This window comes from Aquila chrysaetos, chromosome 6, assembly GCF_900496995.4.
Source record: "Aquila chrysaetos chrysaetos chromosome 6, bAquChr1.4, whole genome shotgun sequence".
Classification (NCBI taxonomy): Eukaryota; Metazoa; Chordata; class Aves; order Accipitriformes; family Accipitridae; genus Aquila; species Aquila chrysaetos.
Window position 1 is genome coordinate 5,102,183 of NC_044009.1, and position 19,171 is coordinate 5,121,353.

Genomic DNA, 19,171 nt, shown 5'->3' on the forward strand with positions numbered 1-19,171 from the left:
GCAACTATTGATGATAAAAATTCCAGATGACCCAAAAGGATGTGGTACAAGATACACATGTGGGAGTGAGTTGGGGTTTTTATCAATAGCTTAGATACAATGCCTATCTTAAATGCACCTTCTGTGTGTCTTGCTTTGCTGTTTTGCATGTAGTTCACCTCTTATTTTGTATGTGCGTGTAACGCATCATGTGTGTGCTCATAGGCAGCACCTCTCCACCCAGCGTGGCAGCGTAAGGCTGATTGCTGTCTGCCGTGGGAAGCGTGTCTCCTTTATCTGGGTAAGAGAGTGGAGGTGGGGGGTGATGCCAGTCCTAACCATTCTAATAGGAAGAAGGTTTATTCCTAGGCATGCTATGCAAGGAGTGTGTCCACGCTCAGCTGCACTTGCAAAACACCCAGGCTTTGCTGGACATGTCGGTTCCTACCCTTGTATTAAAACGTATCAGGCTACTGGATGCCAGCCTAGAGCCGAGTAGCTCTTTCCGACCAAACTGTGTGCCAGGGGACGCATCCCAAAGGCTGGCTGAAATTATCCCTCGGGCTGTTATTTAACTGCTGATCTCTGTTCTGGGGTGGATGGGTTTGGTTTTGGGCTGGTAGAGAACTTTCCTGAAGGCTCTTGCCCACCAGAATCCCCTATCTCTCTGGTTTTTGGTGACTGATTTTAAAGACTTTGCTAGTTTGCGGTACTCTGTGTTTTTCCCCTTTTGTGGGGATAGCAGAAAAAACAGCAATAAAGACGGGGCAGGGACGGGGGACCGTATACTATGAAAATAATGGGAAAAAATATTCCTCCCCCCCCCTCCCCCCCCCGCATTGGGCTATCCCCAGAAGTTGCTTCTAAGAATAAGGATGATGGAGATTTTTAAACCCCTTTTTAGGGCCTGAGGGTCACAGGGCTCTGGAACCTCCATTTCCATTGTAAGGAAGGCCAGCACAGTGGTTTGTGTGCACAGATATGGGAGTAAATTTGCTGCTCTGGTCCAGATCCTGCATGCCCCTGTATTGGAGAGTTGCTTGGCCTTTCTGGGCCTCAATTCAGCAGTCAAGGAGGAAAAAAACAGCACTGAACTATGAGGAAAAAATGCAGAAGAGTATAAAATTCCATTGTAACAAGCTGGCCAGGTCACTTAGAGAAAGAAAAAGTTCCTGTGACTGTTTTTCACTAACCCAAGTTAATAACATTAGTCTCTGTGTCACTGAGTAGAAGACCTGCGAGTCTCATACAAAACAGTTTGGTATGGTATCGCTTGTCGTTGTAATTTGCAAATCACATTGCAAATGCTAATCTTTTAAGTGATCCAATACTAAATGTTGCTGTTCCCGCTGTCCTGAAAGGGAAACTAAGGCAGCAAGTTTGTAGCATGGCCGGTGTCATGGAAAAGGGCACGGTGAGACCTGCAAAAATCCTTTGGGGCAGCGAATTTAGCTGTTTGACTGCATCCTCCTCATGTGAGGGGACACCCAACCTCGCTCAAATCCCTGCTGCTGCCACATTTTAAATGATGATACAGTAATAATAAACAGTGAAGGTTTTTATTTTATTTTGAGAGGCACACTCACCCTTGTAGCATATAGTGTAAGTGCCTAACGTAGTTAATGCCTGTCGGGTACAGCTTCCCAGTCCTAGTTCTGTTTAGGCTGGCTGGAATGTTTGCTTCTGTGAAATTTATCTTCTCTTCTTTGTAAGTATTTTTAAAGACTTAATGAAAACAAACATTATCTATTTCTGGACCAAAATTTGAGGACAAAAATTTTGCACTTTCCTGCTACCAGAAGAGTTTGTTTTTCCTTTAACACTGTTCCCAGGGTAAAAGTTGTAGTTTTACCTCCAGCTATGTAAATGATTCTTCATCAATATGTCTCAGGTGGAAATTCCCCTGTTCACAAATGGAAATTTTACTCTGGTAACAGTAAAAATAATAATTTTCTTTCAGCCAAAGCCATCTCTCATTTTAGGAAAAAAAAAAAATTCCCTTCACATTCCTTTTCTCCTTGTTGTCATTGATGACTCATGCAATGGCCTTTGCTACTTATTTCTGCCTCTTAAGTGATTTTTCAGGTGGCTGCTAAAAAATTCTTAAAGCATTTGTCACTGGCATCTGCCTCATTTTGTAATGTGATACATATATTCTGGTTTTTACTGTTTTTTATGCAGAGAGTGTATTTGGGTTCTGAGTGTTGCTTAGTTTGGAATACACACTTTAAACATCAAACAAAACTAAACAAACAAAAACTACCCAAATATAACAAACTCATGTGTTTGTGCAAAATATTTAGTGCAGGCAGGCACCTGCATCTGTCTGTCTTCAGTGTGCAGCCACCCACACAAAAGTTTGCAAGATCCGGTCTTACTGGAAACAATTAATAAGGACCCCCAAAATTCCCAAACTGGATGAAGGACTTTTTTTTTTTTTTTTTTTTTTTTTTTTTTAAGTGGTCTGACTTTATCACTGAGGTCTAGTTTTATATTATTTGAGAACCCAACCCAACACTCATGTGAACTTAAACTGTACTTTTGAGTGTGGGAAGACCGAGTGCTGCTTTTCTTCTGGTAGCAAAGAAGAGGATCCAGAATCCCCTAACAGTAATTTCAAGATTAAATAGCGTGGTTTAGTTAAACAGGCAGTTACAACTCATAATGGAAATTTGTGGTTTTATAGATCACTCACTTTCTGCAAAAAGAAGTACTCCCAAGAAATGGTATTGCAACAAAAATGAGAGGAAAGTTGTTTGTCCTTCCTGAAGAACTGATAGTCAGAGAAGGGATGTAGCTTCTGGCCATTCGTGTTTGACGTTCTTTGTTTTTGTATCAAAAAACCATCTTCAACAGAAGTGAGTTTTTGAGAGGCATTCCTTGGGGGAGGGGGGGAAATGCTGTGTATATGTATGCAATTATATTTTGAAGTGATAAAGAAGTAAACTATGTTTTGTGTTGAGACACTAATGCTTTGAACTTTGTAGTACCACCAGTCAAAGACCTCAAATGACTTGTACAAATAGCAAAGCTTCACAAAATGCCCTGTGAAACACGGAAGTAATATTATCTGTGTTCTGCATGCAGAGAAACAGGTGAAACAACTTATTAAAGGCCATGGCATCAGTGCCAGTATGAGTTGAAGAAGAATGGGAGTACCTTACTCCAGGTCCTGTCCTTGAAAGCATTAAGTCTTGGGTTTTTGAAGTAGCGTGTGTAATTGTGGTGGGGGTTTTTGTTGGTGCTGGCTTGGTTTTGTGTTTTTTCCCCAAACCATTTTGGTTTATGTTTTTGCAGTCAGTAACTCAAACTGTATCCCTGACATAGCTGTAGCCTCACTTCTCTTGCAGAACTGGGTCAGTAGCATCTCCTCCCATCTTAACATTTGACTAATACCTTCCACTTCGTTCTCTGGGATGTTGTGCTGCTTGCAACACCAACAATTAAGAGAACTTGCTTTTTCCTTAACGCAATGCTTTGGCACGGGGGCAGAGGTTGTCACTTTGAAATTCTGATGAAGAAGAAACAACCAAGGAGGTATCAAAGCTTCCTGCTTGCTTTTGATAACCTCCTAAGGAGAACTGCCTCCAGGGATTTTTCTCCTTTAGAAGTCCTGTGGTGTTGCTGATGATCAAGATAGGAATCTCAACTGCTTGCTGCAGCTAACTCAGGTCAGTTCTTGTTGCTTGTTTTTCCTCTTCAAACATTTACGGGGAAATCATGGAGGAATGCATTGTTCTCAAATCTGCAATATCCTTCATTTAAATGCATAGTCACACAAATAGAACAGTATTTTTGTCTGGGCAAGGACACCAAAGTACGCCATTCTGGCCTTCAGCAGGAGAGCTGAGTATCTTTGTCGTCATTCTCCTTTCTCTCTGTCATGCAGAGATCCCAGCCTTGACACTGTTTCAGAGGCTCTTTGAACAAACAGGCTGCTCAGGTCCTTGAATCCCACCCCCTAATAATTCACGATCACCTCCTATACAGCTCACGGAAAGATTTCACTTAGTGAGTTTTTTGTTTGAACGCACGTCCATCAGACGAAGAGAAAAATGTGCTGAGGCTTTGTCATGGTTTTCTTCTCTGACATATCTCTTGTGGCAATATCAACAAGCAAACTGTAGCCTTGTTCTTGAAAGAAAAACAATTCACGTTATAACCACTGTGCACTCAGCTGTCCCAAAGTCCAAGCTACGAAATAACTGCCGCATTTTTTTCCTTCAGAGAAATATCTTCTTCCTGGGAAGGTTGCTTGAGCGTAGGTGAAGAATAGGAGAAAAACAGCATCTGTTTCAGGGCTGGTTAAGGATGTGTGCTTCAGGACGTGACAAGTTAGCAGTGGAAGGAGGTAGTCAGCCTGGGGCAGCGAAGACCTGGGTGCTCACTGAGGCCCTTGTCCCTGTATTTGTGGTCCCCCCAGGTTAATGCAACCCATACTGGGTAAAGCTGGTAAATGTGCTTGTGATCTTTTTTTTTTATTTTTTTTTTTTTTTTTTTTATTCCCCTAAATATCCTCGCCTGGTGTTTATCCCCTGCCTTGTCCTTAGCAGGGGAAATGTAATTTTTGTGGGACTTGAGCTGGGGGAAAGTGGAACCTGAGACGCGTGACAGTGACCGACTTCCTTGCAGCTCTTTCCTGGGTGGTGGTTGTCCTTCGTTGCTTTACATATCCACCAGTCATGGGTCCCAATGCACTTGCTGTCCTTTGCCCAGTCACCTCCCAACCTGCTAGAATTATTCTGGACCTAAGTGTTTTTTTAAGTCACCATTTCCTCCACTTTTCTTCTTCTCCTTCTTTCTTCTTCTCTTCACTGAATATATAGATGTTCTAAAAGTAAATTTACATTATCCTAATAAAACAAGTCCTTTAGCGAGAATACCAGAGATTTAACCTGTTTTTTTTTCTGCTATCCCCCTATGTAACTTTTGGTCAATTAATTTCTGTGCCTTGGTCTTCTTGCGTGACGAGAACAAAGGAGGAAAAGCATGGGCCTGCAGAGTTTACAGTACATGCTATTTATGTGTTTTAAGCAGTACAAATGAAAATGTATGTATTCTGAACGTATTAACAACATTTACTATTCATTATTAATTATTAGTCATGCTATATTCCTGAAATTGTGAACTCATATCTGAATTTCCCCAACAAAGTTTCGGAGTTTTTGGATCTGCAGTTGGTTTAGATTAGTCAACATCTTCCCTAGAGCACTAGCACTGATTTTCAAAGTGGTGAAGGTCTAGTCTTCCCCTCGTTATTTACGTTGTGTCCTACTTGAATAAACATCTGTAAAATATAGCAGTATTAAGCTGTTTATGCAGTTTATGGTAATTGGTAAGGCTGTGGCAGCCCTGTCTGGAGATGGAGAACTGGAAAGTTCAAAATACAAAAATGAATGTGTACAGCAGTTGGAGGCTGTAAGGTGCAGTTAAAATACTTAGTATAATTTATCCTAATTTCCCTTCAGTGTGCACATGGCTTGCTTGCAAGAGAGCCTAGGGGCCCCAAACACATATATGTGTTTAAAGACATCCAAACAAAGAATGAAAAGCCTGTAGCAGTGTAGCATTATGCTGTAGCACAGACGCCCTTTGTGTAAGATGCAAAAAGAAACTCATGTTCAAATCTTGAAGCACTGTTTGGTTTGGCCATAGGCATTTCTCACCAAAGAATGTATCCTGTGGCTGTACTTACACAGGTGAACTCTGCTGCTCACCTCTGTGATAGCCGGCGTGGATCAGCGTTGTACGCTTCATGTGGCTGTGATCCTATTTCAGATCTTGTTGCCAAAAAAAAAACCTCTTTTGACTTTTAAATAAGAGCAAGTTACCAGCTGTATTTGCAGACCAACTGCATAGCTGAAGCAAAAGCGCGGTTTCCCGCCTGTTGAGTAGTGTTAACCACATGGAGCAAATAGTTTCAACTCTCCTAAAACTGCTCTAGCTTCCTGTTTGCTTTGTGGTGTAATTAAATGTGGTGAGTTTGGTGGGGTTTAGTTTGTTTGTTTACCCTGTACCACAGTAAGTGGAGAATAAGAGGGGCTGCTTCTAGCTTTGCCTGTAGAAGCGGTCAATACAGCTTCACGAATGTTACTGTTTACTAAAATTGTTTACTGAAATTGCCAACATCTAGGTGGGTTGGGACCCAGGAGGGCAGGCGCGGTGTTTTTCTCTCCAGGTGCCCCACTGGCAGTTGAAAGCGTTCTTGCCAGGCAATCCTGTAAATACCAAGGCACTGTGGTTACATTACTTGCTTGTTGTCTTCCTCCTCCTCTTTCTTCCCGTTCCTTTTTCTTCCAGAAGCTGACCAGCTGTCTCGTCTAGGCTATGAACGTTGGCTCAATTTCTCAGGCAGCAAATTGGTGTAGAGAAGGGATTTGGAAGGGAGATGGTTAGGAGCTGTACAGCCAGTGTTTCCGACCGTGTCCATTTGGAAAGGGCTGCCGAGACGGTAAGCAGATGTGCAAGAATGGTGTACCTGGAGCAGTGAAGAGAGGAAACAACCTGAAAAAAGATGTGAGGATAAATGCCAAGAGGTGGAGCTATGAAAGGCTGATAATTAAGACTAAGGGCTCAGAAAAGCCTTTGTTGAAGAAAAGGGACATAAAAAGAAGGTATTCACATGAGTAGTCATTGTAAGTGGGGTACAGCCAAAAGATGAAAAGAAAATCGCACTTTAGATTTGGCTTTGGTAATTATATAATAGACAGCAGCCCTTAACCCTAGCGTAGCACTGCAGGGTTTTTATCCCCATCTGTAGGGAGTCTCCCCTCTCTCCTGTGAGCTATAGGCACTCCTTATCCTGCAAAGACTTGTACCGTGAGCCAGCAGTTATGTGATGCAGAATGTCTGAAAACTCGTCATCCCTTTCTTCCTGTCCGTTTGTCTTTCTACTGTGTACATTTTTATGCTAACCCTGGGTAGTCCCAGTGCATGTCCTTTATAATGCAGTCTGAGAGAACAACCCTTCTTGTTTTCAAGCGCGTTCATTTATGCATGGCAAATACTAATTTTTTAAATGAAAATCAGTTTGTGTTATCCAACAACTACGTCGACATCAGTTTTAGATAGCAATTTTTCTTCTTTGCCTGATGCTTAGCTAGAGTCAAGCCGTAGTTGCAGCACTGTACCCTATTTGTTGTTATTGCAGGGCTCTTAACTGGGGACAGAGACGCTGTGTCCCCGTGGGAGAGATTAGCCCCTGCAATTATACAAAAAGTGACCGTTGTTCCCTCCTCCGCGCTGTCCTGGTGAGTCCTGCATAAAACTTGGATCACGGTGCGACAGTCGTGAATCCTAGGCTGGGGTCTGCTCCGTCTGCCAAGCAGGACGCGGCTGACCCCCTGACTCAGTAGGAGCGTGGAATCACGTTTCGTGCAAATTCACCGGAGTGAGTGGCATGGAGCACGTGCCTGCTGCGTGGCGAGGGAACTTGAGAGCCGAGAATACAAAATCAACCTTTCAGAGTTTTATGAACAACTCTGGGTAAATTTATACCAGATTGGCGCGGAGCGGAGATGGTCTTTTTGAACTGGCGTGCCTAGCACATGCCTAATATTGGATGCGTTTGAAATAATGCCGCGCAGATGCCACTGGCCCTTCTTACCAGTGTTTTCTTCAAACCCGTTAGCACTGTTTTGCTCTCCGTAACGCAGAAGAAAAACAACTAACTGACCTTTCCCTTCTGTTCTTCCTGGAGGTCTCGGATCTTTAATCTAGCAGGTTGCAACTATTTTCTGACTTTCAGTTCCTTTTTCCCTTTGGTTTCTGTTGTCTGATTTCTCACAGGCCGTGTGGGCAAATGTCCTGTGAGTGTTCAATACGGTCCTATATGTGAAACTTGGAGATGATGAATAGAAAAGCTGTCGAAAAGGAAAAAAAATAGCAGAACAGAAACCAGAATTCCTGTAAACAGTCTGTTAAAAATATCTTCAACACATGTCAGGGCCAATGATTTAAAATAGACAGTTTCTGAGCTTTAAAAGGTCACATTAAGGCATGATAGTAGATTCAAATGGAGTTGAAGAACGAATGTTTCAACAGTCATATTTTGTACTGATGGTAAGATATCTGTGTTGCCAACTAGTAATGTTCAGGGGAAAAAAATGAGTCAGATTGCAAGAATAATGAGCTTTCCTTGGATTATAACATGGAAAAAAAAAAAAAAGAATTTATACCTTAATCACATGCCTCCGGTAGTAGAAGCTTTAGGAAAAATGGTGGTTCTGGGAGTCATAAAATTGCAGGACCGGTCGGGTCAACGCACTAACGCTAACCGTGTCCTATACCAAAATTGTTTGTTTCTACGTGTGGGAGTGAAATAATTAAAAGCACAAATCCGGGTTCACAATCTCCTATTATTCGTGACCCAAAGCACGGTGGGCACTTCTCGAGTGCAAGAGGAAACGTGTGAAAAGAGAGAGATTTTTTTCAAACGAGCAAATGTTCTTTGGGTATCTAATTGCTGCTGAAAATTTAATGAGGCAGAGGAGAGCGAGTGGTTTTGAACACTGGAAACCATCCTTATCCCCATCTACTGCTTCTTTGGAACCACCAAAACTTCCCTCGACAGGTCAGAGAGATGCTCTGTGCAAAAGGGTGATATTTAGCCGATGTTCATAGCCTAGATGAGACAGCTGGGCAGCTTTTGGAGGAAAAAGGAACAGGGGGAGAAAGAGAAGGAGGAGGATGACAACACCCCGTGGGGTGTCGGAGAAGCCGACCCTTGTGGCACTTTGGGGCTCCGGAGGGGTGAACCCTTGCACAACAGTTTGGTGCTTGCGTGGGTTTCCCCTGCGGCCAACGGACCCGTACAAGGGATTGGGGGAAGAAAAAAAAAAAAAAAAAAAAAAAAGAAGGGTAGATAGCCTGTATGTCCTCGGTATCCAGCGTACCAAGGCGTGCTCGGCTCTCCTCTCTCCCGCGATGAGCAGCCGCTAGTGAAACACCAGGCGCGTTACAACCGATTGCTGCCCTGCTCCGACCTTGGGCCCCGCGGCCACCTTGCCCGTCTCGGAGGTGTTGCTTCTTGTTCCCCAAATCATTTGACTCTCTTTTGGGATTTGGGGTCCTCCCCATCCTTATCGCACAAAAGTTTTCCAGCGGAAGAGCGAGCAATCGCACGGTTGAGGTTGCCGAAGGAGCCCTTCCCAGGGTAGAAGCGAATCCCAAACCATTTTAAATCTCCGATGCGAGTAGTTTTACACGTAGGTGTGGATTTAGGGCCTACCGTCACCGCCGTGCCCTACGGTTAGTCCGTCAGCGGTAACGGAGCTATCGTCTGGCGTTACCGGCAGCGTGTCCCTGGGACGTCGGCTGCGTCAGGACGGCGGCAGCCATGTAACGCTTTGGCCATTTTCTGCGCTTGGCAGCCGGGATTGATTTCTCCGGGGGGGTGGTGGTGGGGGGGGGGGGGGTTGCGTTGCATCGCCTCTCGCGCATCTTCCCACGCGCTAGGCCGCACGAACCGGCGCCGCGCGCAACTGCCCCCTTACCGGAGCACGACGCCCCGTCCCCGCCGCTGCGGGGTTACGGCTGGCGTGTGACGCGCAGCCGTACAGCCCGACGGTTACCGGGACCCGGTGCGGAACCCCTGGAGCGGGATCACCGCTGCGCCGAGGGGCAGCTGGTGCAGGGGGTTTGACGGGAGGGCTTCGCTCGCACGCCGCCACCGCTGCAGGGTGGGCGGCGGGGGCGCGCGCGCCCGCTCCCCGGTAGCGCGCGAGCGCGCGCGCGGGTGGGCGGCGCGCGCGCGCCCGGTCCGGCGCGCGGGCGGGCCCCCCCTTTTTTTTTTTTTTTTTTGCAGCCGGTGCCCGAGCTCCTCGCCGGCGGCGCGCGGGCGGGCCTCTTTTTTTTTTTTTTTTTTTTTTTTTTTCTCCTCTCCTCTCTCTCTTTGCTTTTGGCGGACGGTGCCTCAAAGCGCGCGCCGGCAGCCGGGGCGGTGCCGGTTTCACCGGGGCCGGGACCGCGCCGGGGAGCGCGGCGGCAGCCCGGCCGCCGCGGGTGAGGAGAGCAGGTGAGCGGTGGGCCGGGGATTGGGGCCTGGGGGTACGGGGAAGGGGGGCCGGGAGGAGCGGCCGCCTGATCCCGGGCTGGGGGGGGGGGGTGTCTGCTGTGCATCCCCCCCCCCCAAAACCCGCCTCCCGGGGGTCTTTGCACGGGGTCCCCGCGGCCGGTGGGGTGCCTGTCCCCCCGCGTCTCGTCCTGCGTGTGTCTCTGTACCTAATTATTCCTCGGGCTCCTTTACCCGGCTGCGTTCTTCTTCAGAAAAAGCACTTCTGCTTTGTGAAAACGGGGTGGCTTAAGACTCGGCAATCTGCGAGTCGGATGTAGGTTTTAGGGGGGGGTCAGCCCTTGAAGCCGTGTCCCCCCCCCCCACCACGGGAACAGATGTGCTGGCAGCAGCCCCCCTCTCGCTTCCCAAGGCGGGCGGGCGGCAGCGGTCTCTCTATTTTGGCCGGGAATGGGACGGTAACCGCCGGTGTCACCTGCTATAGGGCTTCTGCTTGGCCTTTCCCCGGAAGGTTTGGCGCTCGGCACCTTGTCGCTGCCGTTAAGAGTCACCCAGAGATTCGTGCGTGCTTGGCAACACCCGTCCGTCCGTCCGTCCCTGCTTTGGCGTTGGGGTTGCGCTGCCTGGGCTCGCTGCGAGCAGCGGTGTGCGTCTCTACTGCGGGTGAGCTTTGGGTTTGCGTGTTTTGGCCGGGCATGAGGAAGACTCTAAAGAGGGTCTCTTAACACTTGAGCACATACAGCACGCCGTGCTTGAGATGGGAACCTGAAGGTAAAGAAAGTTGAGCGTAGTGGTAGAGGGCCATTAGAAGTGTGTGGCTTATTTTTTGTTTTTATCAGCAAGACGCACTTGGGTTCCTGGTGTCCGCTCATGGAGGCAGTTGAAAAAGGCTAATTTCAGCAACATCTTCAGCTAGAAGCTTTCATTTATCACAATCTCCTCCAACTCTCAGACTATGCCCGTGTTAGCAGTAACAGCAAGAGTGCAAAGATCCCAAATCACTTTGCCAGCATTTAAGAATTGTGACATTCTTCGTGAGATACACTTGTGCGTATGAGAAAACTGAAACACAGAGGAGGTAATTGTTTGAAGTCATGTGTCAAACAATTGTCAGGGTTGGGAATGGAACTTTGCAAGTTGTCAGTTTTCAAGCTCTTGCTTTAACCACTAAATACACTGTTTCCTACTAGATGCTTCCTCAGGCACTACTGAAAGCATAGTTGATTGACTGTGAACTTGCCTAAAAGGCTGCTTCATAGTTTCCACCAGAGCAGGGCTCTTGAGTCCTCCCATCAGACACTTTTCTTACTCCCTGGTGTTCCTCTGCCTCTCTCTAGGGATACTGTTGTACTTCCAGAATGAGGTATGGCTTTAGGTTTCCATTTCTCTGAAGTTGCTTTACCTGCGCTCCTCTTTCCCTCCCTCTGGCTATTACTTGTGGTTGGATCTAAGGTCCTGCTGAGCTTGAATGATGGTATATCACTGATGCTTTCTCTAGTTGCTCTGGAGCTGGGAGCCCCACGAAACTGCAGCCTGTTTTTATCACCATGTGTACATTCCCTTCCCTATCTCTTTCCTTGCTGACAACCCCTTTCATCATCAGCCCTGCACACAAACAAGGTTAGCTCCAGTTCAGATTACATTAGTGTAGTTCTGCTTCCCATTACTTTTCTCTGTGAGCCTGTTTTATGGGAGTGTGCGTGTGTAAGGCAGGCACTGAGCAATATAAATGCTCAAAGTAAAGGAGCCTTTATTTCATAAAGGGAAGGGTACAAGCCAAGGGGTTCTTTGGATCCAGTGGTTGTTCAAAGCCTGAACCTTGTAGTCTCCACGTAGCTAGAACACTTCCTTGGAAGGTGGAAAAATCCATGGTTCTCCACTGACGTCTTGATGCACAGAAGAGGCTGATTTTGGTATGTAAATACGGGTTTATATCAGCCCTTCTGGTAGGGTAGGGGCATGCTCTGTAGTGTTTTAGGGGCCTGAAGAGCTAGGTGCGTGCATTTGCATCTCTTGCCCAGTTATCCTAGGCAGATTCCATTGTATGTCTACCCCAGTCTGGTGGTTTGTGTAAGCAAAGTAGCGATTCATCAGGGGCTTGGAAATCTCTAATAAAAGGCATTACTGAACCAATGTAACTACGTGTATGCTATGTAGAGTTGGATGAACAACGAACTACTGTTGAAAGAACGAATCGGTGCAGGGAATTGTGTGGCAGGACATAAGAGATCAATGGACAAAACAGAAGCTGATAATATGCAAAAGCCTTTATTTGGTTTTTATATTTGGTAGAGGTAGAAGTCTTATTATGGTAAACTAAATAAAGGAGATTAGAACATTCTGAAGTAGGGTTTGAGGAAATGAACCCTGAAGATCCAAAAGCGTTGATTTTAGGGGTTGTTCAGTACTTGAATGCTTCTCCACACCTTTTCGAGGGGTCCTAGTTTTTTCCTACCTAGTTCATGGGCCAGGTCTTACACTTGTCTGTATGCGTTGAAGGAGGAACCAGAGACAATTAGAGCTTTGGTGCAACACTGTCACAGGAACTGAAGGAGAGCAACGATGGCCTAACAGCACAGTTGGGACACCGATCCGTATTTTACAGAAACCTTAATGGAAGTTGTAAAGGAAATATTTCATTGACACGACAGCAAAATCTATCCTATTAATGCCACCTCCAGAATGATGTTAGCAGGTATTCGAGAAGGCATCAAAGCCATTCTTCTGGCATAAAAGGCTGCTGCTAGCTGAACGTCCAGGCTCAGAGTTGCCCTTAGTGGCAGTCTGCAGGGGACGTGTGAGTTCTCAGTCCAGCTTGCTGTGGATCCTGTAGGCTGGCTAGTGCATCAGGTCTGATCCGCTGCATTGAATGAAAGTCCCTGGTCATTTGGGTGAACGGGGCAGCACAGCAGACGCTTGCACCTCTGCAGGCTGGCAGTCCCTGAGGCTGTGTTTCTAGCACTTCTCACCAGCATGTGTTCATTGTTAGATAAATAAAGAGCTAGGTTGTCAATACTTGTTCAGCAGGCAGAGCTGCAAAGGCCAGTCTTACTATGAGCTTCTGTTGGTTGCACCAACATCATGGGACTGGAGCCTGAATCAGGATTTTTTTTAATGTTACGCCACAAGGGAAGCGGATACAGCATGTTTCTTCTTCTGTGTGATTAAGTGGCTGGCACCGGCGTGTGAGTATCCAGCTAGCCCTGCGAGGCAGGAGTCCCTCTGCAAAAATCCCACATACGGTCACAGTTTGACACACCTGCTACGGGAGTTTTCCCAGTCTGTTCTTGGAGGGGAATTTGTGGGTTAATTTTACAGTCTGTCAATGCTCAAATGACATGCCCGCAGCATACAGTGGACCTGTTTTACCCCGTGATCCCCACCAAAAAAGCAAGCCCAGGCTTTAAAACACTTTCTGAACACTCACCGAAATGGGTCTTTGTCTATGAAAGCTTAGGGTTGGTTCAAATCTGCTAAGTGTATTGATTCTGTGGTAAAGGCATGTCAAGCACGTGTGTACATAAAAATTCCCGTGGTCTCCTCCCCCAGCTAAGTTGATGCCTGCAATGAAAGTGACTTCCTGCTGTCTCCCACGCGACACACATCACCTGTGAGCTCTGTGCCACTCATTTCTTATAAACTTGAAAGGTATTTTTGTAGTCCTGGGGTTTAGTAATTTTGTAATCTGTTTGTGGGCGTTAGAGCTTCCGTGTCTGTCTAACCCTGCAGCCTCACAGAGGTTTGTGGAACGCTGCTCCCTGGGTGATCTTGCTAGCTTGCTGCCTTTTTTTTTCTTTCTTTCTTTTTTTTTTTTTTTTTTTTCCCCTCCCCTCTTGATAGCAGTTGTATGTTGTAAACACCAGAGCTGTGGTTGATAAACTTCATAAAAAGAGATTTGTGTTAGTGTGTTTTATGTTGACTGCTGGCTTGTTAAATATTGACTGGGTAATTTCAAATGTGTCTGTTACACTCTGCATAAATCTGCCTTTATGTGCAACTCTGTATTCCTCAGGGTGTGTGAACCCAAAACATATGCTACCTCCTATTAGTGGTCTTGTGCCCGTATTTGTTATGTGGCATCCAGTTACATTGGGGTTTTGTGTTCTGTCCTGGCAGGCCAGTGCATGGACTAGTCCCATGTGCCTATCAGCTCTGCTTGGTCATCTCTCCTGTTTGCAAAAGATACACATTTATTACCCTCACGCTAATTAGTGCAAGGGGAAACTTTAAGGAGGGCAAAGCAGGCTGTAGCTTTCCTGCAGAATAATGAATTGAGGCAAAGGGGGGGAGAGGAAGTTGAGGACTCGCCTTCATCCAAAACCTGGAATTTTGTCTCATGATTATTTTCTTCCACTTCTTTTTCTGGCCAGTGATGAAGAGGTCTGGGCACTGTAAGATGGGTTCACTGCCCATATGACTCTCAGTAAGGAAGTGATTAGTACCAATGGATGCATCTTTCCTGATTGCTCCCCTAGGAAATGACTCCACATCCCCAAATTACCGAGGGATTAGGGAGCAATTGTCCGTTACTAGGAGTTTTTGCTGCTTGTTGGGCTGGTGTGAACCAGAGGCAGGGGTCAATGTGGAATGGGTCCATATGTGTTTCATTCGTAGTTCCCTGAGAAAGTCTGTCTTGCACAGACTTTTACTTTCCCCTTACAAAAACATTCCACAGAGCAGAAATACATGTGAAAAGGGGAGTACACTTGAATTCTCTGGGAAACTGTGGGGAACAGCTTTGTGTTTGGACCCGTGGAAATCTATTGTTGGGTGCGTGCTTGATGCTTTGTGACCTGCGTCGTGTGACAGCCTGCATTTGTCTTCCTCTTGCACGCTCTGAGAAGTCCAAAGCGATACTGTGCTCTGCAGTTTGAGAGCTTGTTTATTTGCAGCTGTGATGGCCCCACAGCTGTGATGGCGGTCACAGCCCATGCTGTACATCAGCCAGTTCACCCACTGCTAGTCCCACTGCTGGGCTGTCCCATTGGGCTGTGGCTGGTCACTCCTTACCTTTTCTTAGAAAGACCTGAGGTTCCCATCAAGTGTGCTTGCTTCTTTTGGGAAAAGAGCTTCCATTACTGCCTCCCTGTGGGATAGGAGGAATGGTTCTTTCTTAGGGCTGCGGGGCCCCTGCCCGTCTCGGGAAACAACAGAATAACATTTTGAGGAAACTGCATCTTGTTTTCATGTGCTCAGCTATGCCAGCAGCACTGCCAACGAGACGCTGCCCCTGCAACTGCTGCCTGTGCGATACCCTTTCCTGGAGTCGGTACGATTGCGTGGCTGGTAGACAGCCTTTACGGCACGTGATCTTGGGTCTCCTGCCCAAGCAAGTACATACCACGCGGCAGTTTTTAGGTTAGGCTTGTGTACCAGCAGGCCCAGAGGAAAATTGGTGCCCGAGATGAATGAGGAGGTATTTGAGGCCCTGCGGTTTCCTCAAATGTTCTGTGCATATCTCCAGTTCAGGGGCTACGTGAAGTTCTCAGAGCAATATACTTGGCCGTCACGAGGGCCACGTCTTTAGCTTGGGTGTACGTGGTGCTGTGACTTGTTTGGCCACCGAAACAGATCAGCTGGCCGGCCAGTCTTGAGGTATATCTCTCTTGGATGGAGTGTATGTACGCGCCAACTGCAGACCAAGAGCTTTGTGCGTTCTGGTTGTCTGTTCTCATCCTTAGCCCCTGGGGTGCCAAGCACCACGTGCGTCCTGTCCCGATAAATTGTCTGGCATTCTGGGAGTCAGAAGGCAGCAGTGTACCTGCCTTGCGCTCGAAACAAGTGTTTGAGGGTTATGGGAGATGGTGGCTGGTGGGGGAGGAAGAAGTATTATAGGAAGATGTAAGTGGGGTAATGTGGAAGTATTCTAGCAAGAAGAAGTTTTGGGGTATATTGCAGTCAGAAGAGTGAGGACGGGGAGCGTCTTATGATAGAAAGTAGGTGGCTACAGCCTGGTGTTGATAAGCAGGGGTCTTTGATAGCCTGTGTGCCCGCTTGAGGTTGGTTCCGTGGGTTTGCATCCCACTAAAACACAAACTTCCGTCTCACCCTTGCTTGCCCTAGCTTTGAGAAACATGCAAGTTGTGCAGCAAACTAATTTCTGTCAAGCGTGGGTTGATTAACTTGAACCTCAGGCTACCAGACCTACAGGTCAGAACCCTACCATAACATGGGATTTTTAACAATAATCTGTCTATCCACCAGGATGAAAGTCTGAGATGATGCTGGGGCTTTTAAAAATTGACAGCTGCGATGGGGAATCCTTTTTTTTAAAGACTGCTGCAGTGAAAGACAAAGAGTATATCTCAAACAACCCGAGTAGCATAAAATTCCAACAAAAAGGAGCGATGCTGCATTTGGCTAGTCACAAATGGCAAAATGACCTAGAGAAAAGGGAATTGTAATTGCTTTTATGTATGAGGTCAAGATAGTGCAAACAAGGTTACAGCCTGGAGAACTCTGTTCCAATTTCCCAAGGCAAAAGGGAAGATGAAAGCGGGGTGGTGCAGGAGTATTAATCTATGCAGAGCTTGCTTTGTGTTAAAACTGTCACTCTGGATCAGATCTAAGGTCCAAGGAGCAGAGCATTCTGAATTTAGCAATGGGAAGGAGAGAAGCTTGGTAAACAAAGTATTAAAAATAGCGCAAGTCCAGAGTTATTCTTGCTTTGGCATATCCACTCCAGGTTCTGTTGGAAAAATCCCTCTACACCGGGAGATAATCAGTGACTTTGGGAAGACAAGGTATTGAGCAACTTGAACTTGACATTGTAGTGCTAATAGCTTACGTACTTCATATCTGATAGGATGTGGCATCAGGTAGAAATCCTCAGCAGAAGGAAGCAGTTCAGCCATTGTTGTGTCTTCCATCTCTGCTGGTCAGTAGAGTCCTGGCAGTTTGCTGCTTTTGTTGCCATTGGGAAAGGCTGAGGTAGCAGATATTCTAGAAACTTGCTGGTTTTATTGTTAATGAGCAGAAGACAGGGCAAACTTGTTTTGCTTTATTCAAACTTGTAAACCTTGCCTCCTCCTCCTCCTTTTACTTCCCTCCCTCTTCAGGCACATGGGTGGTTTTGTGGTGTCTGTATCCGGTCTGTGTGATACAGCATGTGCGCTGAGGAAGCAGGACAGATAAAACATAGCTCATATTTCTGGGAATCCTTACCTCAGTGCTGATGGGGAAGTGTTGTGCTCCCAGGCACTGGCAGATAAGATGCTGGGCTTCTTGTCATACTGAAGCATAGGGCTGGCTCACGAGAAGCTGCCAGCAGGACTTCATGATTTGGGAGACCCAAATCTTCAGCGGCACGTTGCTCTGTTTCTTTCTAAGTTTGTACACCGTCCGGCAGCTGCAAAGCCGTATTTTAAGTTGTGAATGAGCAAATTTTGTACTGGTTTCGTGGGCTGAGGATAAGCGACACTTAGAATTGCTCAAGGCGCCTGCAGGGCTGAATTTAGAACCAGCAAAGTGTCAAGAGTGGCAGGAGGCTGCAGTCTTGGTTTCCACGGCGGCTACGTGCTATGGCTATGTGAACACCCTGCGGGCTGTACTCCTGGCGTGTTTCTCTGCTGACCTGGTGGAAAAACTCTGGTAAGCCCGAGGGAATTTAGGTGAGCTGGTTTCTCTGCTGAGGTGGTCGAAGAGAATTAGGTAGAGCCACTTATCTGTCTATTGCTAGGAGCTAACGCTAACAGTTCCAAGCTCTTCCTGCGTGTGGGGACACCACACTCTGCTGCCTGTCATCTGTGGAGGAAACTGGAGTTTTATACTGCTCTACTACTTTGCTTCTGGGCAAATGGATGGAGCGTGAGCGTTCCTCTGACTTTGGTGTTACGTGTCTTTAAGAAAGAAAGTGTATGATGGGCTTCTGGTGCGTGCTTTTTGTTTGAGCTGTTCATGTGTGCTCTTACCCTGTGTTTGAAAGCAATGGTTTGTACCTGATAACATTCAGATTCTTTTTCTCTTCGTGTTCTTTGGATGTACTGAGACGAAATTGTAGAGCCCTGCCAAGTGAAAGGATGCGGGTGGAATTAACAAATCTATTTTGATTGCCTCAGCCTTAGATTTCTTTTTTCCTGTACTTGTAGAGGGGGGATATACAGTGGAGTATTATTTGTTTGTGTGTATAAAAATGCATGCGTACTCAGAACCAGCAACACCTCTTTCTCCCTCTTGCAGACTGGAACTGAGCTCTGGAAAAACAAAGTGGAGCTTGGAGCATGTGGCCTGAGGATTGCCTGACAAAGCCAGGGGTAGGGACTCATTGTTTCTGTTGGCTGTTTGGTCGTAGATGAGCTATCGGGACAAGTGCCTTTGTTCTCAAGTGAAGAGAATTCTTTAATTTCTTTGTCAAATGCAGATGTAGAAGTTAATCCCAGTCTAGAAGAGATTAAGAAAGAGTTGCATTGAAATAGAAGCAAATACTATAGCAAGAACGCCTCTGTGGCTTAAAGGCACTGGACTGGAAATTTCACTAAGGTGCATATTTTCCTGAGCTATGAGGATATGCTAACCTTCCTTTCTTTGGGTTCTTTTGCACATTAACTTTCTACAGAGCCCAGCACAGATCTGAGGAAATATTATGTAGTCAACAGCAACAGACTTTCTCCCCTTTTCTTGCAGGTGGTAGCTAAGAAGTGAGCAGGATGCCCCCAGGCATTTACTGCCCTATGGAATTCTGGTCCAAGGGGGAAAACCAAAACATCCAGGTGGACTTCCTGCTGCCCACAGGCATATACTTAAACCTCTCTGTGTCCTGCAATGCCAGCCTGGGCACCATCAAGCAGGTAACAGCCTTGTTCCACAGTCTTATCTGCAATCTCCTGGAACGAGGAGTCTGTTCTTGGGGAGCACCTGGGGAAACGTGTCGGGTCTGAACTCAGTGCAAGTTGGGTTTCTTCTGCATTGCTCTGAGGCAGGTCCTTGTGACTCACTATGAGAGCTCCTCCTTGGTGACAGACTCTGCAATCCACTAAACCCGTGTCTAGCCGTTGAGACTGCCAGCAACAGGGTGGTGGTGGCGGTGCTAGTGGCGTCAGGCTCAATCCTCTAGTTGTCCAACCTTGGGATGAGAATTAGAGTAACTGTGGAGTGAGGGCAGATTTGAGTTGGCGACGTAGGGCTTGTGGATTGTGTGTTCGGTTACTGCTTACCTGAGCCAACCAGTCGCCACGCTGGATT

At 46.6% G+C, this 19,171-nt stretch overlaps 1 protein-coding gene and 1 long non-coding RNA gene across 16 annotated transcripts in view; one reads left to right on the plus strand and one right to left on the minus strand.

The window, feature by feature from the left end:
* Positions 1–4,088: 4,088 nt before the first annotated feature.
* LOC121233379 lies at positions 4,089–9,391 on the minus strand. Of its 2 annotated transcripts, none has more exons than XR_005932655.1 (3): positions 8,157–9,391; positions 7,655–7,841; positions 4,089–6,457 (listed from the first exon to the last, which is right to left on the minus strand). It is a non-coding gene; the product is annotated as an uncharacterized LOC121233379 (long non-coding RNA). The 2 variants fall into 2 exon arrangements; XR_005932654.1 differs by having other exon boundaries at positions 4,089–6,483.
* Positions 9,392–9,934: 543 nt separating this feature from the next.
* The window catches only part of PIK3CD (phosphatidylinositol-4,5-bisphosphate 3-kinase catalytic subunit delta), a 33,569-nt gene continuing 24,332 nt past the window's right edge, over positions 9,935–19,171 (plus strand). For 11 of the 14 annotated variants that reach the window (XR_005932645.1, XR_005932647.1, XR_005932644.1 and 8 more), the window contains exons 1-3: positions 16,953–17,581; positions 18,170–18,243; positions 18,614–18,777. Coding sequence is in view for 4 of the 14 variants with exons in the window: in XM_030016599.2 (XP_029872459.1) it covers positions 18,637–18,777 (141 nt within the window). In the remaining 10 variants the exon portion in view is untranslated. Of the gene's footprint in view, positions 9,995–16,952; positions 17,602–18,169; positions 18,244–18,350; positions 18,470–18,613; positions 18,778–19,171 lie in introns of those variants that run through there. The other 3 variants (XM_041124218.1, XM_030016598.2, XM_041124217.1) reach the window with 3 other exon arrangements.